Source organism: Kogia breviceps, chromosome 3 (assembly GCF_026419965.1).
Source record: "Kogia breviceps isolate mKogBre1 chromosome 3, mKogBre1 haplotype 1, whole genome shotgun sequence".
NCBI lineage: Eukaryota > Metazoa > Chordata > Mammalia > Artiodactyla > Physeteridae > Kogia > Kogia breviceps.
In genome coordinates, this window is record NC_081312.1 from 178,273,373 (window position 1) to 178,298,369 (window position 24,997).

Below are 24,997 nucleotides of genomic sequence, written 5' to 3' on the forward strand. Positions count from 1 at the left end.
CTTGGCCATTCTGCACTTCTGTGTATAAGTCTATGTTTTTAATATCTCCAGACACAGGGGAAAAAACTCTATCTCCATTTTGATGACTCCTGAGCTTCTATTTTAGCTTGATTTTTTTTGGGGGGTGGGGGTGGGGCGGATGGAAGTGAAAATGAGGAAGAAATATCCTTGATGGAAATTTTGTTTTCAATATTAATAATATTAATTTACTTAGTAAATTTGTCATGAATATGGTATAATGCAGAAATAAAATTAGTCTCTTCTCTTTTTAGATTCATATATGTTTATTTCATGATTATATCATAAGCATTTTCTTAGGATATGAGCTTTTCAAATTTGATGATGTATATCATTGAAACAAAATGCTAATTCTCTAATTCCAAAAGCACTAAAATCTCATATTTAGCTTTCATGGATAAACAATAGATGGGAAAACAGTAAAAGAAGAATATGAGTGCAAAATGACCTTAATAAAAGCAATATCTGGTTTCTGCATAAAGATGAGTCCTTAAAACATGAGTTTTAGTTTGTACATGTACCTACTGATTTGTGAAAACATTCCAAAATTATCAGATCAGATATTAATAATGAATTTTTCCTATACATGTTACTTGAAGGGCCATCCTGGAACACAAATTTATAAATTCCTCAATAAGATAAAATTTTAAATATTATATTTTAAATTATTTTAAAATAATTTGATGCTCTATAAAAACTAAGATTTGTATTTTAAAAGATGCACTTTGTATGTCAACTATATTTCAATTTTTAAAAACAATTTTTAAAAGATGCACGTTACAAACCATTAGTACATTCATTTTATCCATTACATTGTTTATCATTTAAACTTCTGGGATCATTCACTAAAACAGATATTTACCCATTTTTTTCCCTTAGTTCTAATTAATATTTTTAAGTGAAGAATATTATGATCAAGAGTTATTTGGGGCTTCCCTGGTGGCGCAGTGGTTGAGAATCCGCCTGCCAATGCAGGGGACACGGGTTTGTGCCCTGGTCCGGGAAGATCCCACATGCCGCGGAGCGGCTGGGCCCGTGAGCCATGGCCGCTGAGCCTGCGCGTCCGGAGCCTGTGCTCCGCAACGGGAGAGGCCACAGCAGTGAGAGGCCCGCATACCGCAAAAAATAAAAAATAAAATAAAAATAATTTGGATGTGTCTTATAACTTAAATTTGCCTGAAACAATCATTTTTTAACCTACTCTTCTTTTGGATTCACGTGTTCACTGCTTTTGCTTTGCACGTTCAACTTACCTACAAAATAATAATCCAAGGAAATGTTTAGCACATTATATATGTATGTGTTATCTCTCTTACTATTGATAATTTTAAGAACTAAAGAGTTCATATCTTCTGCATCTAATTAGGGTTACTTAGACCCTTATTCTTCTGTGATGAAAATATATGTCATAGAAATAACAGTATGAATTCTTTCTTGCTTGCTTGCTTTTACTAATACATTGAGGAACAGAGTTTCCAAGTATCCTAGTGTTTTAAGTAGAGATCTTGTTGGGTTGCTAATGCGGTGAATTCTCATTTCAGATTTGTTCTTGCCTCAAGACTTCAGTCTGATTGGATGTTGATGCTGTATTTTGCACATACTCATTTGACTGTGACAGTCACCATTGGGTTGCTTTTGATTCCAAAGGTATTCCTGCAACATTACTTTTCTCTTGCAAGATAGTTGTTTTAAATGAGTGTGGAATTGTTTCTCCTTTAAAAAATATCTGGCAATATAGGCAAAGGGAGGTGTGAAGATTTGCTTGACACGCTACAATGTTTTTAAAACTCCCTCCTCAGGAATCTAGGTGTCTCTTTTCTTTGGGGCTTTATTAAACATCTCACATAATTTTTAACTGCCTTCGTTTTTAGTTTGTACAAAACCCATCATCCGTTTTAGTCCTTTTCCAAATACTTTGATACGTATTTATGTTTTAATTACTAGGGGTTCAAGGTGGCCTCATTGTAGCTGTAACCTCAAGCTCGTTTTTGAAGAGAATTATCCTAGTCTAAGAATCCTCTTGTTTGGATTCATATTCAGGGAAGTATTGTGTTTTAAGCATTCAGAGAATTTTTATGTAAATAGAAATAATTATAATGTTGTATAAAAAGAGTCTTGCTTAACAATGATGGATTCTGACAAAGACTTATCTACACAGCATTCTGACATGGAGGGAAACGGGCCAGGACTCAGAATACAGGGATTCTGAACTCATACCCCACCCCAAGTTAGTTGTGTAATGCAGCGTTAGGCAAGACTTTTCATCTCTCTGAGTCTCAGTTTCCTCATCTCTGACCTGATAGCGGTGAGGCTGCTTGGAATAAAGCAAAATGATATCTGAGTTTTGGAAAAAACATAGTATACAAATTATCACTATTTTCCTCTTTTACAAGTAGAAAAACAAAATATTAGAACAAAATGTTATGTGTAGAAAAACAAAAATTATCATTGTTTTCCCCTTTGACATTTAGGAAAGCAAAATACATCTTTATCAGTGTCGTACAGTGTAACGTTAGCACAGCTGAAACCAGAATTGTGATTTCATTCTTTCACTCTAGGCTTTCTTTACCTCACCTCTCACAATTAACCAAAACATTGAACTTCAGCCTGATGGAGAAGGCCAAACGATTGTAAACAGAGCAAAATGCCCATTTTCCTCCTTACTTGAATTACACCAAATAGCCATTGTTCCTGCAATCTATCTTAACCATCTTTATACTGTACATAATATTACATTTCTATTAGATGGGTATGTACTCAGACTATTTATTTATTCATTCAGAAAATTGTTATTGAGCTCCAGAGAGAATTGAAAACATATGTTTACACAAAAATTTATTCTTGATGTCTATTACCTTGGTAGTGATGGCATCACGGGTGTTTGCATTTGTCCAAACTCATCAAATTGTACACATTTAACGTGCAGTTCTCTGCATATCAATTATACCTCAGTAAAGCTGGCTTAAAAATTTTTTTTTAATCTGTACATGAATGTTCATCGCAGCATTATCCATAATAGCCAAAAAGTGGAAACAACCCAAATGTCCATCAATTGATAATGTATAAACAAAATGTGGTATAAACACAAAATGAAATATTATTCAGCAATAAAAAGGAATAAAGCGCTGATACATGCTACAACTTGTACAAACCTTGAAAACCTTATGCCAAGGAAGCCAGATAAAAAAGACCACATATTACATGATTCCATTTATGTGAAATGTCCAGAATAGACAGCTCTAAAGAGACAGAAGGTGGGTTAGTGGTGCCATGGGCTGGGGAAAAAGGGGAATGGAAGTGACTGCTTCCTGGGTTCAAGGTTTCTTTTGGGGGTGATGAAAATATTCTGGAATTAGATGGTGATGATGATTGTGCAACCTCATGAATATACTAAAAACCACTGACTTGTATAGGTAAAAATTGAGAATTTTATGGTATGTGAATTATATTTCAATAAGTAATTTTAAACATTATTGTGGAGCTTTACTAAGCACTGTTCTATATCCTAAAATAAGGGTAGTGAACAGATATAAATCTGTGCTCTCATGGTACTTATATTCTGGTGGAAGAGAGGAGGAAACAGAAAAGATAAAATAAATATTTGAAATAGTATTTTAGATAGAGATAAGCATTAAGGAAAAATCATAAAGCAGGAAATGGACAATATCTGACAAATAACTGTCTCTTAAACTCATGATAATCTCTAAGACTTTGCTCAAGAAAAATAATTTCAGTCTTATAAATAACCACCAGTAGCATGTGAGATTTTGGAGGACCAGGACCCTGTTATGGCCTTAAGTTTATGGCCCATGTGGCTGCCACAAACATAAATAGAAGAGTGAGGGGAAAGTTCATCAGTTCCTGTGGTTTCTCAGCCGGTCCCAGATACAAAAGATTCATTATTACTTAAATAGAGAACTACCCGTCTCACATGTTATCTCCAATTTGTGTTCACCTGCCTAGCTGAATATTTTAACAATGGTTGACATTAAAATATCTCTGTATCTCTGTATCAAAGGGCAAGCTGTTCTGTTTTTTTCTTTTATTATATTTTGTTTTTTTTTAAGTATCAGGTGTCTTTATAGACAGTGCATAATAATATAGAGGGTAAAAGATTTGTCAAGAATCACACAAATTAAGTGGAAGGACCCCTGTCACATGTATATTTTGGAAGTCTAATCTATTCCATTTGGATTACTGCTACATTTCTTATCATGAGATTAGCTACTTTTTTTTTTTTTTTAACACTAGGTCCTTGCTGATTATCTGTTTTAAATACAGCAATGTGTACATGTGAATCCCAAACTCCCAGTCTATCCTTCCCTCCCACCCTTCCCCTCGGTAACCATAAGTTCATTCTCTAAGTCTGTGAGTCTGTTTCTGTTTTGTAAATAAGTTCATTTGTGTCATTTTTTTAAAATTCCACATATAAGTGATATCATGATATTGGTCTTTCTCTGTCTGACTTGCTTCACTTAGTGTTGATAATCTCTGGGTCCATCCATGTTGCTGCAAATGGCATTATTTCGTTCTCTTTAATGGCTGAGTAATATTCCATTGTATACATGTACTACATTTTCTTTACCCATTCATCTGTCGATGGACATTTAGGTTGTTTCCATGTCTTGGCAATCGTAAACGGTGCTGCAATGAACATTGGGGGTGTATGTATCCTTTTGAACCATGTTTTTCTCCGGATATATGCCTAGGAGTAGGATTGCTATTTTTAGTTTTTAAAACCTGTTCATTATTTAAAGAAATATTTTACCCGATGACAAGCTAGGAGAAGAGAACCCAAGTTCTCTCAATTTTCATAGGACCGTCACTTGGTTTATGTGATGTGTAGAATGTGGCTGTGGATGCTTTCGACTCTTGCTGCTCTCCGTCATTTACCCAATTCATTCTTCCTCACTCTTCCACTTGAAGAAGAGTAGAGATAGCAAGAGTACATGAAACTGAAAAATAGCAAAAGACTACATGAAGATAATTAAAATGTATCAAAATGCAATGAGGGAGGAACTTGAGAATAATGATGAGCTTAAGAAAAAACATCTATAATTTCAGTGAATCTTTGAATTTTAAACGTAGATGCCATCCAGCGCAAGCCCTAAGAGGAGGGCGCTGTGCTCCCGAGAGGTTCCATGGCCTGGTTAAGATCTTACTGACAACAGAATCGAGGCTGGAATTCAGATCTCCTGTCCCCTGAGTTTTGAAAGTAGTGTTTTCGAAGCTCTGTGTGACAGACTGAAAGTCATATTCCTGTGATCAAGTCCAATTGTGCCCATAGATGAAATACAGCCTCCTCTGTGTAAAGTGAGATGATATGATACACACCACCTCTCAGAAAAAGTTCCCATTTAGCTGCCAGTGGGTCTGAATTGCTACTCTTCGAGTGCAGTGTACTGAGTACACTAAGAGAACATTTCTTTGGATTCTTCTACTTATTTTCATTTTCACAATGCAAATATCGTTGAAGAGGAATAATGTGAGTTAACCCTTGGAACCTGGAAAAAAGACAAGAATGAAAATAGGAGTCAAAGAGGGAACCAAGTGTTACTATTGCCTCACTAAGTGCTCTGGCGTGTAAGGCGGGAAACGGAACACAGATATGGCAGCAAATATTTTGTAAAGAGTTCAGTGAATGAATTCATCTCAGCTGAAGAAATGATGTAACATTAGAACCTTTAGAAAATTATTATGTTGTGTCATACGGTGGATCAATGTCTATAGCTCGTATTGAATTTCTATTGCAGTTTTCACATTCAAGCAATAACCCACGAGACGACATTGCTACAGAAGCGTACGAAGATGAGTTAGACATGGGCCGGTCTGGATCCTACCTGAACAGCAGTATCAATTCAGCCTGGAGTGAGCACAGCTTGGACCCAGAAGACATTCGGGTAAGACCAGTATTTCTTCTCTTCTGTTTTCGATGAGACCCATTCATACAGGCTCGCACGCGTGGGTTGATGTTCGTGTGTGCTTCTTTGTGTTGGAGAGCACGTGTGTTTGTGTAAGAACTGAAGGCATCGCATGCAGTTAATCCAGTTCTAAAACGTAGAATCACAGTATAAGTTAGGCCACACAGGCCAGTCTTGATAGTCTTAACTGATTCATTGGACACCAGGATGATGAACTGGTCGTACGTGTCCCATGATGACGGTTTGTGAGATCTTGCTGATGGGAAACTAAGATAGGTCTGTGAACAGAGAGTGTGAAGTATTTAAAATAATCTGTGGCACTACATCAGCATTTGGAGGAAGAAGAGGCTTTCAGTATTTGCTGGGCTGTTGTGCGCTCATTTAACGTTAGGTGTAACGTTACCAGTGGCGACATGACGCTTCCCGTGTTGCGCAGGGATACGGTTTGTCGGTAGACGGCAGGCGGTGTTTTGTCATGGTCCGGGCTCAGCCTGGTCCACGCAGCTCGCAAGGTCAAAGTGCCCGTCGCACGAAGCAAGTGCGGAACGCAGGAGTTCGCGTCTTAAAGTTCAAACGCTGTGTGAAACAAGATACAGAGGAGTCAGAAAGTGAGAGTGAGGGGAAGGTTGCTGAGCGGAGGTGTTAGGAAGAGCCCCGTTTGTTGACCTCAGGTACAGTTAGTGATATTAGCCGGCCGAGCGCTAAATGCCGCACCTCTTTGCATCTGCTCTTGTTATGGCAGGACGAGCTGAAGAAACTCTACGCCCAGTTGGAAGTCTACAAGAGGAAGAAGATGATCACAAATAACCCCCACCTCCAGAAAAAGCGGTGCTCGAAGAAGGGCTTGGGCCGCTCCATCATGAGGCGGATCACCGAGATCCCGGAGACGGTCAGCCGTCAGTGCTCCAAGGAGGACAAGGACGCGTCGGACCACGGCGCGGCCAAGGGCGCCGTCCCGGGCAGGAGGAATCCGCAGGAGGCTGCGGGCGGCGCCGGGAAGCCCAAGGAGGAGTCCCTGCGGAGCCGAGTCTTCTCGCTCAAGAAATCGCACAGCACGTACGAGCACGTGCGGGAGCAGCCGGGCAGCCCGGGCAGCCCGCCGGCCCCGAGCCGGGCGCAGGAGGCGGCGGCGGCGGCCACGGACAACTCTGCGCTGGGGTCCCCGGCGGGGACGAGCCGACCGCGAGGCCTGCAAGACGACAGCCAGGCCGTGTCCGCCGAGTCCGTGCCCCTGGTGTGTAAGTCGGCCAGCGCCCACAACCTCAGCTCGGAGAAGCAGCCCGGGCCGCCCCGCACGTCCGTGTTACAGAAGTCCCTCAGCGTCATCGCCAGCGCCAAAGAGAAGACGCTCGGGTTGGCCGGGAAAACCCAGGCGTCCGGCGCGGAGGAGCGGGCCAAAGCCCAGAAAGCTCTGCCAAGAGAGAAGGAGACGAACAGAAAATACTCAAATTCAGATAACGCAGAGGCTCAAGACTCCGCCCCCCCAAACTCCAGTCATTCAGAGGAGCCAAGAAAACCTCCGAAATCTGGCATTATGAGGCAGCAAAGGGCCAGCCCCCCCACTGCCAGTTCCGACCTGAGCCCAGGCACCCCCCAGATGAAGGACACCTTTGACATAGGGGAGGTGTGCCCCTGGGAGATCTACGACCTGACCCCCGGTCTTGTGCCTTCAGAATCAAAAGTTCAAAAGCACGTATCGATCGCCGCTTCTGAAATGGAGAAAACCCCAGTGTTCTCCTTAAAGGGGAAATCTCATCCCAAGCCGAAGGCAGCTGAACTATGTCAGCAGTCCAATCCGAAGAGCATAGACAAAGCTGAGGTGTGCCCTTGGGAGAGCCAAGGTCAGCCCCTCTTCGAAGATGAGAAGCATGTGATTTGCAAGACTCAGGTTCCCCCAGGAAGAGCTCCAGGGGAGAATGGCGGCCGGCGCCCTGCGGCCAGTGTGTGTGCTGGGCAGGCTGAAGAGCGGCCTCCCAAAGCTGTAGCGTCCAAAGTGGAGAACGAAAACCTCAGCCGACCGGGAGACCAGGAGAAAAAGACATCTTCCTCTGGGCAAAACGTGCCTGACTCATATAACTCAAGTAATAACTTCCAGCAGCCCTTAACATCACGAGCTGAGGTGTGTCCCTGGGAGTTTGAGACCCCGGAACAACCAAATGCTGAAAGAAGTGTAGCTTTCCCTGCCTCTTCCGCTTTAAGTGCAAATAAGATAGCAGGGCCTCGGAAATAAGAGGTCTGGGGTGCTTTTAAAGTGTAGCATCCCCAGAAAGAAAAGGAGAAGGAAGAAGCACTGCATTCGCTGTAAGACAGAAGATACAGGATCACAAATTCCCAGGGACTATTGGTCAGTCAAGGGGAATGTGAAAGGCAGGGGCGGAAGGAAACGCAGGAGGCCAGGGCAGCGCCGCAATGCAGAAGTTAGACTGGCCAGGAGAGTCCTGCCCCGGGCAACACTGGGAAAATCCTTACGCTTTAGCGTATGTTTGGGGGAAGTAGCCCTCAGTGTCTGCCCCTGACCAATACTTACCCTTGGGACTTTGAAGATCCCAAGCAAGGCAAACCAGAAGACACAGAAGAGGGACGAGATTTTGCAGAGGACAGGAAGGTATTGACGTATATGACCGAAATTCTAAGTAGCCGACTAAAAAGAACTTACTTTACCTATTTAACCTTGATAGCACTGCTAACTTAATGCATCCCAAAATACCTTTTATATTAATGATTGCTTTCATTTTCTTATAAATGTCTGTTTCAGTACATTGTTGTGTCTTATTCTAGCATTCCAGATTGTATAATTTTTGCAAATAACTTTGATATCATGTGACACAACACATTTATGCAATCTGCAGCTACTCAATTGTTATTGCAACTTCCAGAATACCTGCTATCTATCAACTTTAGTTGATTCTTAAGGTACAGTACGCTTTCTCTGGCTTGGGAAGCCATAACTGTTATGATGAAACCTTTTAGTTTTGGCTGTGGTTTATATATTGTGAATTTGGATTTGACTCTATTATTTCACATCATGGTTTGTTATACTGTCTTAATAAGGGTTTTTTATACAAGTTGAGTTTCTTGTTTTGCACTTGCTGTTAGGACTCAGAAGCTTTATTAGTATTGGAGATTAAGTGGTCCTACTTAGTCATACATCTCATTAAGTTAAGGACAGCTTATCTATTGTTTGTTCAAAGTCAGGGATAGATAATGCCTTCATTACAATTAGTTGTCCCTTTTAACTCTTTCAGTATTTCATACTTAGCAGCATTTTGTAAGGAAGGAAGAAGCTAAGAGTGAGAAAAATATACTGTGCATTACTATTACCATTGGCAAGGGGAGACTCTGGGAATGACAAGAGAATTAGAGTGCTGCAGAGCCAGGGGATTTGCCTTTAAAACAAAGACAGAAAGGGAACTCCCAGTAGCACTTTCAAGGGATTATATTTTTAAAGAGAAAAATTATTATAGCATCGAGATCATTATATGGATATATTTTTATTATGTATACTAAATATATAATATTTTACATTACCTTAAACTACTTATTCTCATAAACTCTTATTCATTGCTTCAGGCAGGGGTAGAACTTGCTGGGCTTGAATCCCAAAGAGGTTTATAACCAGAGTTATTACTCAAAGCCTATGAGGCGGTGTGGGCTCTTCATTCTTCCAAGCCCTGGAAAACTTCCAAGTCCTGCAAATGGCCTAGGTGAGCTACCAGGCTCAAAATTCCAAATGTAGGGGTTATTTGCAAGGCACAGCAGCCCCCAAAGCATGTTTTATAAAATGTGTCGCATTCCACACTGATCACCTGGCATGGCAATCGAAGCTGTTGACTAAGCCCTGCTGACGTGCTCATGCAAAGAGATTCCAGTGCAAAACTCCGTCTCGCTTTATTTTAAGAGGAATCACTTAAAAATAGAACCCAGACTTCCTTTCTCTCACGCTAAATGCTGAAGTATCACTCCTTGTTCGGCCAGGACATTTATAGACTAAACAACTGTTTTTCATTTTCTGAGCAGCCAGGAGAACGTGCTAGGAGGGTAGAAGTTGAGAAGAGGGCATCAGAAGGTGGATATGGGGCTGTTCTGGGGAATATTACTCTCAGTGGAAGATAAAAACTGGGGATTCTCCTATTCATCATCAAACTTTTCCCAGTGATTTGTATTCAGGAGTAACACGCATCTCACCATTTTGCAAAGCTGCGCATAAATCTCCTCACCCATTTGCTTGCTTCGTGCATTACTCAGGATGGTGGGGTAGGTTTGAAGAGATGTAGAAGTTCTATTCGTTTTTGCTTTCTTCATTTGCTTCCTTCTCTGCTTCCTTTTCACTCAAAGCCTATCTATCTACTTAGTGACCTTGGACTACAACTTTAAGGTATAAAGTTGTGAATTTGGTTTGGAGTGTCCAGACCCACCTACTTGTTTCATTTACATCTGAGATCTGTTAGTACTTGACTGACTTTTTCAGAAATAAGCAGTCAGGCGTCAGTGACGTTTTATCGCACTTCAGGATGAGCCTGCTAGAGATGTGGCCGAAAGAAGACTTGCCAGTTTCTACCCTAGTCCAGTCCACCAGCATAAATCAGCAAGAGCGCCTGGGGTCTTTCCTAGACTTTCAATGCCGTTATTTATCACCAAGAGAAGTTTAAATCTTCAATCCTTGAGGTGGTTTTCCCAGATTGATAACGATAAGCAAGTGAAGAAACACCGTTAAGTTCACAAACATTTGCTAGGTTGTCCTTCCCAGTGCATGTGCAGGCTGCATCCTGTCCTTGTTTTTAAGCCAGGGTTTATAAATAAGTAGATTTATACCAATCTTACTAGGACTGTATATTTTATGCAAGAGTTAAACGCTTTACGACATGAATTATAACCCATCCCATTGTAAACTTTGGTGGCCATATGGATTTGAAACTCGACAGTTCTCTTGTATTTGCTTCCTAGGTTTCTGCATGCAAGTGATGACAGGTAGGACTGAAAAAAACACTGCCTTTTGACTTCTAGCATTTAGCAACGGAGAGATGTAGAGTCAATAAAGCTGTCAGTCTCTTCACTTAATCTGTGGTTCTTCTGAAACTATTATCTGAAACCTACGGCATCCCACCACAAAATATTTGGTAAATTTATGTCGTGACGTGTTGCAGCATGTAAATACTTATATAACTTCTCTGCAATAAAACATATTTATATGAAAGCAGTTTGGGGCGATTTGTGTGTTCATCTGTCAAAAGTTGAATTCATTTCACCTCAGCAACTTTAGGAGGAATCCCATATATCCTTGGCTTTCGTACACTTATGCACACACATCGCCACATTGCCTATGTATAGGAATGTGTTATTAGTCAAATGTGGCCTCAAACGTGCAGATAATCATTTGGAGCCAATAAAACCTGTTAGGACTACTGGTTTTGATTTAAGGATGCTCTAGCCAAATGGGAACTAATTCAGCTACCTTTTAAATATGTATTTATTTACTTACTTATTTATTGACCACACCACGCGGCTTGTGGGTTCTTAGTTCCCCGACCAGAGATCATACAAATGCCCCCCTGTAGTGAGAGCACAGAGTCCTAACCACTGGACCGGCAGGGAATCCCTCAGCTACCTCCTTTTTAAAAATTGAAGGTAGTTGATTTACAATGTTGTGTTAGTTTCTGGTGTACAGCAAAGTGATTCGGATATATATATATATATATATATATATATATATATATATATATATAAAATATATATATTCTTTTCCATTATCGTTTGTTAAAGGATATTGAATATAGTTCCCTGTTCAGCTACCGTTTTCAATTTACTCAACAAACATACCAGGCAATCTGCTCAGCAGTCAGATGAACAGGGCACTCCGGTAGCACTCAGACCCATGAGAGTATCCGGTCCCTGCTATATGGTATTACACAGGAGAGCGTGACTAAGTCTCGGAACCAGGGCTGGCTTAATAGGGAGGGCACGTTCACCAGGCTGAAATTCTGCAAAGCCGTCAGGTGTGAAAGGGAAAGAACGCGAGACCAGAAAGGTAACTGTGCGCAGCGTTGCATGTCTTGCTTCAGATAACTACAGTGTATCCTTTAGTGCTGGGAGCCATCAGAAAGCTTTAAATAGGGCATAATCACGTCACATTTTAGAAGGAAATGATTTGTTCCCCAAATGATGGGGAACAGCCCAGAAATGGCCTGAAGTGGGAGGAGACTAGAGGCAGCTAGATCAGTTAGAAGGCTAGTATGAGAGTCGGGGTAAGGGAAAGTGAGGCCCCAAGGAGGAGAGGGAAAAAATATTGGTTATTTTTTTTTTAAATCAAAAACAGCATCTTCCAATGGGCTTCCTGTTATGTTATACTCCTAGGAAGCCAGAAAAAACAGTAATGAGGTAACTGTGTCAAATATGAATGTTCCTTCTAAGTTTGTTAACGTTTTGGATAATTTCAAAAGTTTTCAAAGCCCTCTCTGAAGGTCAGTGGACCTCAGTATCCTCTACGCATGAGAAAAAGCTGGATGCCAGGTGCGTGCTATGGGAAACCTTGATACTGAACTGGGCTGGGAAAGGAGCTAAGGGCTTGCCTAGATGCAGACCTAAATTCCTGCCTGGAAGTGGCAGCTCTGAAGCAGCTCCGGAAGGAAGCAGGTGTGGCAGGAGGTCCGAGAAGGGAGCTGGATCCACCCCCTCCCTGCACCACCTTTCCTTTAAATGGTTCCTGCGATGGCCCTTTCCCAGCTCTTCACACCACTGTGTATTGCATACTTGCATATTCTGTATTCTCTCGGTTTCAGGTCTTTGAATGATCCTAAAGAGCTGAGACAAAAGCCTTTGGGGATTAACAAGCCATGGAAATCAAGTCTACTTGTGTGATAAGGAAGATAGAGCCTTTTCAGTGGTTTGTTGGAATTGCTTGGTTGATGGCTGTATTATTTTTCATATATTTATGCACAGTGATTAGTCTTGTTTCTTTGTTCTACATTTAGAACCTTTTTGTTAAAAAAAAAAAAAAATACCTAAAAGGACTATTCCTATCAGAGACTGACTTTATCACTCCAAAAAGTAATGATGTCAATCTCTTGTTCTAAAGCAATGCAAGTTAGTTAAGATTTTCATTATTATTTCAGCATATTCTGTCCTTTTCCCCCTGAATAGTTATGAGGACAGAAATAATGTCTTTCTAATTTTGGTTATTTTCTCTTTAAACATTTGTTTCTTGGAAAGTACAAGGGCAAACTCGGAGCACATTGTATGCTTTAATTTAGTGTTAACTGGTCAGAAGGCAGACAATGGAAAGTCTGAATTGGTTTTTAATTTCCCTTTCTCTGCGATGTGAATGTAATACTTTGCCAGAAAGAAAACTGTCTGATCAAATGGAAATGGAAAATGAGAGATAAATATGGGAAAAGTCTTTGTTGCACAACAGTCACATTCCTAGAGAGAAAATTAAGTATGCAAATAGCAGGTCATGACAGTTCTTATAGAACATACTTCCATTTCAGTTCAAACAGCAATAGTAAAGATGGCAAATGCCCTCTTCAAGATTTTAAGCCCAGTTTTTCCCCTAGCATACCATGGGATTTTATTCCTCCGTGCCTTCTGTCTTGCTGTTTGGTGCATCTGAAATTCTCACCCTCCTTCTCTGTGTCAGCATCTCATGTGTGCTCCAATACTAGTATGATCATATAATTTATTGCCCAAAGAACACCTTCGAGAGTGAAAGTGCAGTGCTAATAATGAATAATTATGCTTGGAAAACAACGTAAACTGGGACTATCCCAAGCAACCTAGGATGTTTGCTTAGCCTATTCAAGGGGCGGCACAAGTGCCCTGCTCCTTCCATGAAGCATTTCCTGATGCCGCAAATCAGAATGACTTTCTCCTTCCTCTCTGCTTGCCTTAGGAACTTGATTAAGTCTGTGACTGCAGTGACTCACGATTTCGTTAGTTACATAGTCCTCTGTATCATCTGCTAAAATAAGAGCTCCTGGGGGCAAGACATTTTTTTTGTTCACCTCTATTTCCCAAATTTCTAGCCGTGTACTTTGCTCTGAGTTCAAAAAATACTTGCCGAATTGAAATGTTTGATTACTAATCATTGTCTAAAATACACTTGAAGAGAAAGAGAAACTCAGGAGTTGGATGAAAACTTGCTGCAGAATTTCTAGAACGTTCAGTACTAACCGGTCTTCCGTCCACGTCCTGGCAGCGTCTGCAAACTTCAGATTATGACTGAACCGCAGTAACTGTCCAGCATTACAAGGTAAGAATTGATTTGTCACCCTAAGGAGGGAGAAGCTGAAGGTTTGGGACATGGCCCAGTTTGTTAAGAGCTCTAAAAAATATTTCCATAAGTCATAAAAAGTAAGAAATGTTGACTTTGACTGTAGGAACTTACTTTTAGTTATTTGAACTCTTTGGAAAATAAAGCTTGGTGGGATCTATATAAAATATCCACATAAAAATAAATACTGATGCTAGACCTTCAGATGTTTCTGAGAAATGAGGGCGTTTGAACAAACTGAATGTTTTACTGGCTTTAGAATTTCTTATCCGTATATTTCATGTTATAAAGAAGTAGTCATGATATTCATGCATAGAACTATAAAGTTTCCATATGTGAACAGAAGTATAAAAGTTGTTTGTGGATTGATTCAAATCCTCTTGAGATGAATTTGTAAGTGTTAAAACCTACTCAAGGTATTAATATTTTGGTAGAAATGTGCAACCTTGTTTATCCACCTTGTGTGTGAGACTCCTTTTAAACTTGCTCCAATTGAATGGGTCTGGTCCACTAGACGCTGAAAACATTCTGTTCCCTTTGGCTGTTGCTGGACCTTTTTGGAGCATCTTGAGTATCAGTGATATAACCTGACATTTACATAGCACCTCTCTCCTCAGCTCCAAGAGCTCATTGTTATGGGAATTCTCACTGACATCTTACTCATCAGTGTGTCCTCCTAAAGGCACATCCCCTTCTAAGACCTAATCGTATTTACTCCCATCTTTTTAGTTTGTTAAGAGAGTATATGCTTGTTTCCAGATTCACTTAACATAACACAATTCTAGTAATCCAGTTGTTTCATTTGTATCCCAAACATAAATTAAATAGAAGTAAATTATTCCATATCTATTACCATTTAGCAGCTACATTTTTTTCCTCAGGAACAGCCCCCAAAGCTGGAAGTGAATCAGTGCTTGACGGTGACTGGCGGCCAAAATGGCCAAGAAATGCTGAAAACACTAAAAGTACAGGAGACGCAGTGTGGAGGAAGAGGCTTGATGTAGCTAGAAGAGGGCGTTGAGAACCAGCGCCAGTAGCATTAAGCTGAGAGGTATCAGAGAAGGAGCAAAAAAGGGGGAAATGGGAGGCATCCAGGAAGAAATGAAAACAATTAATAGAAAGAGCTGAAACTGTGGATGGTGCAAATCACAGCAGAGGGGAGTAGTCACGGGGTCGGGAAAATGCAAGCCGTCTGACTGTAGTACCAAGTGTCCTCAACAAACACTTTTTAGACGCCATCACTCTCTGCAGTCTGTTGACTTTAAATAATGGAGATCACCCTTGATGATGTGGGTGGGCCTCATTCAATCAGTTTAAGGGGTTTTTTAAAATTTATTTATGTTTGGCTGCATTGGGTCTTCATTGCCGCACGCAGGCTTCTCATTGCAGTGGCTTCTCTTGTTGCGGAGCGCGGGCTCTAGGTGCGCGGGCTCAGTAGTTGTGGCCCGCGGGCTCAGTAGTTGTGGCTCGCGGGCTCTAGAGCGCAGGCTCGGTAGTTGTGGCGTGTGGGCTCGGTAGTTGTGGCTCGCGGGCACTAGAGCGCAGGCTCAGTAGTTGTGGCACACGGGCTTAGTTGCTCAGCGGCATGTGGGATATTCCCGGACCAGGGCTCGAACCCGTGTCCCCTGTGTTGGTAGGCGGATTCTTAACCGCTGCGCCACCAGGGAAGTCCCCAGTTTAAGGTCTTGAGAACAAAAACTGAGAAAGAATTCTGCTTCGATACTATGGCATTAAAAGTCCTGCGTGAGCTTCCAGCCTCCCAGCCACAGCCCTACAGATTTCAGACTTGCCAGCCTCCACACTTGTGTGAGCCAATTCCTCAAAATCAATCTCTCCCCCTCTCTATCCATCCATCTGTCCATCCACCCATCCATCCTCTTAATTCTGTTTCTCTGGAGTACTCTGACTGATACTGATTTTGGTATTGAGAGTAGTTCTAGAGGAACAGAATCTTAAGAGTGAATTTTCTGAATGGGTTCTGAGGTTCCTGGAATTGGTTCCCTAATTTGATTAGATTTAAATGCACTAATGACTCTTTCTGCTGGGAGAGAGGGTACTGATAATCCGTGGTGTAATGTGGCAATAGAAATGTACAAAATCTCACCACTGAATATTCCTAATCCAGTACCTACAGGAGGCAAGGTTCTGGGTGACCATCTGTTTGGTACCTTAGAACGTTTTGTCAAACTAGCAAGTATAAGGAGATTGGCTTCTTGCTCCTAACTGCTATGGACAGTGTGAGGGAAGAAAAGTATTAGTTCCGGGATTCAAATTCCCGCTTCTACCACCACACGAATCATCTAAAAGTTTCTATGTCTGTCTTGAAAGAAATCCTTACCTCCTGTAGCCCTGGAGCTGAGCTTTATAAAAACCAGACACAGAATCTCTGCCGTTAGCAGCTGAATTAACAATGCAAATTAAATTTTCAGCTTTACAAGGTGTTGCAGTAAAGGCGTTGATTGGGAAGGAATGGAGTCCTGAAAACTGGAATGGAGCATACGGCTAGATCCTGATGAAGCGGGGACAGTGAGTCTTCTTCGCAGGTACAAACAGCCCTCAAGCCACTCCCACCTGAGGAGATTAACCCTGGTTTGCCTGATGAAATTGTAATGGCCTCCCCTGAAGGCGCTGCCTTGAAAAACATGGCTGATTCTCCTAGGACACGCCCCCACCACTCCTCTTTGCTTCTAGACCCATAGCTAGACTCAGGTTCCAGGGAGCCCCAGATGAGGTGCAAAGAGTGACCCACAAGATGTGTCACACCACAAAAGACCATGTAATGTTTTCAGCGTATCCAGGCAGGAATATGGGGAATATTTATGGGAGTTGCAGTTGTGTGTGATGATGGCGGAAGGGATGTAAAGTTGGATCAGGCTGAATTTATTGAGCCCACTAAGCAAAAATTCTGGGCTCAATATTGTAAGCTAAAGAGTTAGAGACAGCTCTGGTTTTTTTTGTGTGTGTGTGGGGCGGCTGGGGCAGGGGTGGTGTTGGCTGAAACATAGACTGAAATGTCTCCTGTGCTAAATGAAGTTGAAATGCCAGAACTTCTTTGGCATATACTGTAGAAGAATATATCCAAAGGCTTAGGGAGATTGGGATGTTAAAGTTGACTTGTCATGTAAGATCTGCTCGCCTCCAGGGGCCAGAGGACACACCTTTCACTATGACTATAAAAAAACAGATTTGTGAAGGGAGCCTCAGCATCTTTGAAGAACTCCGTGGTCACTCTTCTCTGTAGGTCAGAAATCATAGGGAAAGTGGCTACCACTGACTTGGATCCTTAAATGTCATGGGGATAATTGGATCCCAGGGCGGCAAGGCCCGCTGGTGGCACCTTATCACCAATACAAGGCAAGAGTTGTTACCATAATGGATAGCAGGGTCAAGGCAGCAATCAGAAGAGTCTGACTCGCAGAGACCTATGTCGTTGTCCAGTTGAACAGTCTCCCTAAAAGAGAAATAGACGGGCAGGCTCCTAAATTCTGGCTTGATTTGCAAATGTGGAAAAGTTCTAAGTCAAATGACAGAAGTCTAACTTGAATCTCCAGAACTGAAGAGTCATGGCCCTTGAGTCAATTCCCAGCCCTGAGCTAGTTTACAGACCCAGAACCCCTTGAATAAAAAGGAGACTGTGTCCCCTGGAGAAGGACCTCATCACACTGCCAAAAATTTATGCTGTTAATCTTTCTCCCAGCCTCCTCCAAACATAACTACTGCCTTTTACAAGGGTGACTCTGCACTGGGGAAAAGGAAGAAATCAGAGTTCTCAGGGATGATTGAACCCTCGTTCTGAACTGACACTGTGGGTCAACAGAGTAGGGTCTTATGGAGGTCAGGTGATCAATGGAATCTTAGCTCAAGTTTATCTCACACTGACTTGCCAAACCCATCCTGTGGTTATTTGCCCAGTTCCAAAATGCATAATTAGAAACGCTCAGCAACCAGCAGGTGGCCCACATTGTTTCCCTGATCCGTGGAGCGTGGTAGGAAAGGCCAAGTGGAAGCCACTAGAACTGCCTCTACATGGGATTAAAGTAAACCAAAATCAGTGTGAATTCCTGGAGGTATTGCAGAGATTAGCAGCAGCATCAAGGACTTGAAGGATGCAGGGGGGTTGGTTTCCACCACATCCCCATTCAACACACTTGCCTGGCTTCTGGAGAAAACAGATCGTTCTTGGAGAATGGCAGTGGATTATCATAGACGTAAGCAGGTGGTAACTCCGCTCACATCTCCTGTTCCAAATGCGTTTTTCTTGCTTCAGTAAATTAACATATATCCCCTGGTACCTGGTGTGTAGCTGAGCTATTGGTCTGGAAAAAGCTTTTTTTCTCCATACTTATTAGTAAAGACCACCGGAAGCAGTTTGCTTTTAGCTGGAGAGGCTAGAAATACACCATCACTGTCCTACTTCAGGGGTACATCAGTTCTCCAGCCCGATGTCCTAATTTAGTCTGCAAGAACCTTGATTACACGAGACCTCTTTTCCACAAGACATCACAGTGATCCTTCACCTTAATTATATGCTGATTGGAATGACTGAGCAAGAAGTAGCAACTCCTCTGGACCGTTGGCAACGGATGATGACATGCCACAGGGCGGGAAATAAATCTGCACAAAAGTTCAGGGGTCTTCCACCTTCGGGACGTTTCTGGGGGTCGCTGGTGTGAAGCATGCTGAGATATCCGTTCTCAGGCAAAGCACAAGTTGTTGCATCTGGTCCCTACTGTAACCATAAAACAAGCACAGCGCCCAGTGGGCCTCTGGATTGGGGGCGACACATTACTCATCTGAGTGCGCTCCTCTGGTCCGTATATCGAGCGGCTGGAAAAGCTGCTAGCGCTGAGTGGAGCCCAGAACGAGAGAAGGTTCTCCAACAGGCCTATCCTGCTTGCCAGCTGCTCTGCCCCCTGAACCCATAGGTCCAGCAGGTCCGGTGGTGCTTGAATTGTCAGTGACAGATCGAGATACTGTTTGGAGCAGACAGGCCCAACAGATCAATCGCAGCTCAGACCCTTGGGAGTTTGGAGCAAAGCCTGCCTTCCTCTGCAGACAGCTACTTTCCTTTCGAGAAAGAGCTTTTGGCTTTTGCTACTGGGCCTTAGTAGAGACTAAATACTCAACCGTGGTCCACCAAGCTACCATGTGGCCTAAGCAGCCCATCGTGAACTGGGTGTTTAGCTGGATGGTCAAGGGCTTGGAAGTAACATGATTGGAATATTGGTGACAACAGAGTCTGGGGAAGAGGTATGTGGCGAGACCTCCCTGAATGGACAAAGGAAAATGAACCTGTTTGTGTCCCAGTGCTTCCCAAAGGGTGACCCCAGCGGAGAAGGATTTTAGTAAGCAAGTGGATAAGATGATCTGCTCTGGACACCTCAGTCTTTTTCCCATTCACCCCTGTTATTGCCCACTGGGTTTAGGAACACACTGGCTGTGGCGGCAGGGATGGAGGTCAGGCCCGGGCTCAACGACATGGACTTGCTCTCTCCAAGGCCAAGGTGGCTACAGCCACTGCTGCGCGCCCACTCTGAGGCCAACACCGAGTCTTCAGCGTTCCCTCGTTGCCCAGAGCGATGGGTCAGCTACCTGGTGGCACGGTGGTCACACTGGCGATGGTGACAAACTGTTTGATCAAAGGCTAACCTAGGCGTTGCTGTTGAAGGTAGTTTGTAGATGTGATTAACATTTACGGTCAGTTGACTTTAAGTAAAGGAGATTATTCTCATTAATATGGCTTGGACTTACCCAGTCACTTGAAGGCCTTAAGAGCACAAACTAAGGTTTCCCACTCTCAGGACGGCAGCGCAGATCTTGCCTGAGTTTCCAGCATGCCGGCCTGCCCTACATTTCAGACTTGCCAGCCTCCACAATTACGTGCCAATTCCTTAAAATAAAGCGTCCTCTCTCTCCTCCTGTCTCTCTGTATGTATATATATGCATATATATATATATATATATGATGTATATATATTATTAGTTCTGTTTTTCTAGAAAGCCCTGACCGATACAAATGAGGAACTAATAGCTCTTACATTATTGACTTGCTATAAGAATTAAATAAAATAATGTGTTAGTAACTTAATATGTTCCTGGCACACAGTAAGCCTTCAAGCAGCGGTGATAGCAGTGGTGGCGATTACTGTTATATTATCTCATACACATCTTCTCGGAGTTCTTTAGCTGCATTTGGATTGTATTTGTTAAGGCAGCAACACGGTGATTCCAAGAACTGTTTCAATTCCTTCTCCTCAAACAGCAGTGAAGAATCCATCGATACTTTCTGCTTCTGCGGGTCACACAGCCTTGTAGGCAGATCATATTATTCGGGCTTCTGGAACATGACTCATCACTCTTTCTGGACAAGCAGAGGTGAGGGATGTGGAGGGTGGGAGAGAACCACTCAACGTGATTCACGGCACCTGGAGGAAAGTGAAGGCACAACGTAAGATGAGGTCTTTGTGTCAGAACCAACGAGCAAGGTCCAAAGCCCAATCCTAATCACTGCCAGGCAGCAGAGGGAGTCCACAGTTGAAGCCAGATGGGCCCGAGGCTAAAGGCTGGGCTATTCTTGAAGGGGTTCTGTGTCAGTCAGGGTCCCGTCAGAAAACAGAAACCACACTGGTTATTTGCACTGGGAAAATTTACCAGTAACAAGCGATTGACTTCCAAGAAGGGGAAAGAGAACTCTTCGTAATACAGAAGTAGTGGGTGCAGAGTGCAGCCCCTGCCTCTAGGGCTGAGAGAGGGTGCCCAAGGAAGGAACAAACATGGAAGCAGCCCCCGTCCGTGGCTGAGACCCCCCCGTTGGAGAGGATGTGTCTGTGCATGTGTAGCCCACTGGGTGGAGGAGAAGTTTCCTGAGATGCCACAGGGCAGGACTGGCTGCCAGGAACCTCCCCGAGGAACTCATTGGGTAGCGATAGAAATCACTGGAGACTGTGCACCTCCGGCTCTCCCGTGCCCCCTTGCAGGAAAGCCACCTGCCGTGCCATGAGAGCCAGAAAAATACAGGCCCAGAAGGAAAAAGAGGAGCCTCTTCCTCTTCCAGTGTCTCTCCCACGTGCTTTAATGTCAAGGACTAACGTTGCACCAGCTGACAAAGGAGAAGTGCTTCGGGGTCCATCTCCAGGAGCACAAAGCAGGGCAAAGGAGGAGGGTTTGGAGCTGAGACAGTGGTAACCAGCAGAGATGCAAAGTAGGTGAAACCAAGGCACAGGTTTGGAGAAAAGTCCTGAGTCCATCGAGGTCATTGTCAATGTCATGCTCATGACCTCTGATGTGGGAGTATTGAGACTAGCAGAATATTGTGGACATAACAGCTCTTGAATTAATCTGCTCCTAAACATGTAACTGCACGTTCTCTGAGGCTGCCCTCCCCGACGCAGTGCTTAAAAGAAATGAAATACACCAGCTCCCTATTTGTCTTGGCAGGCTGGCCTGAGTCCTCACGAGACGTCTACGGCACGCTCTGTGTTAGGGCTTTGTGTCATTACTAGTAACTTCCCAGAGCATAAACTGGAACTAAACAAAGGGAGATTTGGAGTCAGCATTTAGCTACAGGAGCATATAAACCCAATTTGAATATTTTAAAATTTAATTAACCCCTACTATGAATTGTATGATGGAATTCACCAACTCAGAGTCAGACCAGTTCCTACCACAGTTTGATTGGACTTCTTAACCATATGGTCACATAACAGGCTCACTGAGGGACACTGGGAAATCTTTCCCAGCGAAATGTTTAAGAGAATTTTATCAACCCCAGTCTCAAAGGACTTAATTTAGGTATAATAACAACTTTTTCTCTTTCTTTTGCTGAAATGTGGAGAGTCTATGAATAATTGGAGTTGCACACGGCAACCCACCCGCATGACCAGAAGAAGCCTTAAAGCGGGCTGACGCCCTGGAGACATGCCATCTGTTAACTCCAGTTCTGGGAGAATCTTCTTCTCTGGCCTGGAGGCTTATTTTTCCTGAATTAAACTAATTAGCCTACTGTGGACCCAGCTGTGTGCCAGGGTTGAGGGAAACCGTCTAGCCAGGACATGGAACTGAGAGGCTACGGAGAACAAAGGAAGGGGCCTCAACTGTGTGTCACAAACAATGAAGACAAGAAACATTCAGACACAAGGACAGCCAGTGTGTGTGACTGTCCCTGGGCAGGACTCATGCAGAAACCAGCCCAGACTGTGTCGGACGTTTTGGTACATTTTCTTTGGTGGTGGAGTGGGGCGAAGGGTTCCAGCAGAAGAACGACTTGAAGTGGGTGATAATACAAATCCTGGGGTCCAGTTCTACTTCCTCAACTCATTCGTTCTGTGACTTGAGGCAAAGCGCTCGTTTAGCCTCAACCTGCTTTCTTCCCAAAGGGAGAATGATGACGGGTGGTTTGTCCACCCAAAGTGAGATTGTAAACGGTCAAGTTCCATCAGCGTTTATGATTATTCAGAAGGTATGTTTAAAAAGACGTGATGAGTCAGAATACCTCTTGTCTGGGCCACACCTCCTCATGCTCACCTTTGCAAAGAATTGCATGTAAACACATTTGAAAGAAAAACCACCTTCAGCTGCATGAGTCACCCAGGATAAAGACCATAGGAAGTGAGACAACATTCCAGGTCCGCGCACGTATATTTGTTTGCTCCTTATTTTAACCCAAAGAAGGCAGCGATTCTTTCAAAGCCACAGGCAAACATGCCAAGTGCCCAGGTTTCGATGGCAGATGACAGCTGAGAGTACAGGACAAGTTGAAGGCTCTATTTTTAGTTTTGAGTCAAAGAATAAAAATCAGACCTTCCTGTGGGAGTCATGTACACTGAGTCACGCAACACCATCAGGCCGGAATGAAATAGCTCTATAACCCAAGCATTCGTTACCTGAAATAAAGAAACAGAAGCAGATTTTGAGATTCCTCTCTCCATACCCTTAGACTTTGGGAGCATCACTGGAACGAGCACGGTGCCCTTAGCGCGGATGAACCCAGCAGTGGACCTGGCTGTCCCATGGGAAGCGCGGGGGAGGGTGGCCCGTAAAAAATCAGTACAAATTAGAAATTAAAGATTATTTAAAAATTATTTAAAGGCAAGGAAAAAAGCACCAGCCACTCTAAATATTATTCAGGCAGTCGATAACGTCTAAGCTTTCTGCCCAACCTGAACTGATGAGTCCGTTTTCATCTTCCAGGGCCAAACACACAGTACCGGGTGACTTCAAGAATGTATGGAATGTGAACACATAAACAATACGCGATATCGCCTGGGTATTATGGACTTGGACTCAGAAATGTAGATGTCATCTGATTGAAACCCCTTCATTTTTAAAGTGAAATAACTGATGGGACTTTTCTAGCGCTCCAGTGGTTAAGACTTCGCCCTCCAGTGCAGGGGGTGCGGGTTAGATCGCTGGTCGGGGAGCTAAGATCCCACGTGCCTCGTGGCCAAAAAGCCAAAACATAAAACAGAAGCAGTATGGTAACAAATCCAATAAAGACTTTAAAAATGGTCCACATCAAAAAAAATCTTTAAAAAAACGTAAAAAATAAAGTGAAGTAACTGAGACCCATAGAATTGTAACAACTGTCCCCAGTCAACTAATAAGTAAGTAACCGGATCTAGACCACACAGAGCAGAAATACTCAAAGACTATATGGTTAAGTTCCTGACCTTCAACAGGGGGAAGAGAAGGTTCCAAGAACTACAGACTAAGGTAATGAAGGACCTAGATTCCTAGCTGGAAGCAGCGTAGAGATCATCGATTCTGACCCTCTCAGTTTAGAGATGAAACAGGACAAGACAGGGTGTGGTGCTGGCCCAGTGACATTCAGTTCGTGATGACGAAGCCGGGGCTGGAACCTGGGTCTCCTGATCTTTGCCTGGGGATCTTTCCACTTCATTAGCGTTGAGATTCTTCTCAGGCAAAATTCTAGAATAGATTATTAAACAGATGGCTTGGGAGCATTTAAAAAGGAAAGCAGTCATTAGCAGCCAGCATGGGTTCAGTGAGAATAAGTAAGTCATGCCAGGCTAAACTCATTTCCTTTTTGATGTGGTTACAAAGAAGTGTACACGTTATTGTAGGATGTGAAAACGGGGGGGACACTCCAACAGAATCGAGGTGAGCTCCGTTTCCCCAGCTTAAGGTCATAGCCAACCTATCTTGGTCTATACTTTTCCTCTCCTTGTTTCCCTGGCCCATGCTGTTTTCAGAACTCTAGAATCCTCCGTTTCCCCACCTAAGACTGGAGCCAGTGAGAATCGACATGCTTTCTCGTAGAAACTCTGTGCAGCTGGGATACTTTAACCTTTTCCAAATCAGAGATATGGGACTTACATATTTGCAGAATTTGTTTTGCTTGTGAAACTAAGTTCTGGGGAGAAGGCACATAAATATAGTATCCTGAGTGGAGCAAGACATCGGGAACATTAGGTTCACTTGGTGATTTTTCTAGTGCTGTTGGGAAAATACCATGCGTCCTTAAATGCCAAGAGCCCCGGGAAAGGAGGGAAGATATCCTTACCAAGTGATCCATGCAGAGATGAACATCTCTCAATTGGTAATGAAATCAAAGTATCAGGCTGTCCCGGTTAATCATGGTATGTATTATTATGGAGATACGATATAGATGAACTTTGAGAGGATTTTGAAAAATTTGTGTGAAGGGAGAAGGGGGGTTTAATCTACATAAATCTTTGTCAAACCCCTGCCTTAGGCTGAGCTTATTGAATAACATTGCCCACCACCAGGATGTCAGAGGGCAACCTGAGGTGACCAGAGTTTTCTAGGTGAG

The 24,997-nt window shown here is 43.0% G+C and overlaps 1 protein-coding gene across 1 annotated transcript in view; it reads left to right on the forward strand.

The window, feature by feature from the left end:
- GPR158 (G protein-coupled receptor 158) overlaps window positions 1-11,136 on the forward strand; it is a 328,709-nt gene extending 317,573 nt beyond the window's left edge. Inside the window, exons 9-11 of the mRNA XM_059056407.2 lie at window positions 1,560-1,665; window positions 5,772-5,918; window positions 6,682-11,136. Of these exons, the coding sequence (XP_058912390.1) occupies window positions 1,560-1,665; window positions 5,772-5,918; window positions 6,682-8,169 (1,741 nt within the window). The 3' untranslated portion in view covers window positions 8,170-11,136. The remainder of the gene's footprint in view (window positions 1-1,559; window positions 1,666-5,771; window positions 5,919-6,681) is intronic.
- The last annotated feature ends 13,861 nt before the right edge of the window (window positions 11,137-24,997 follow it).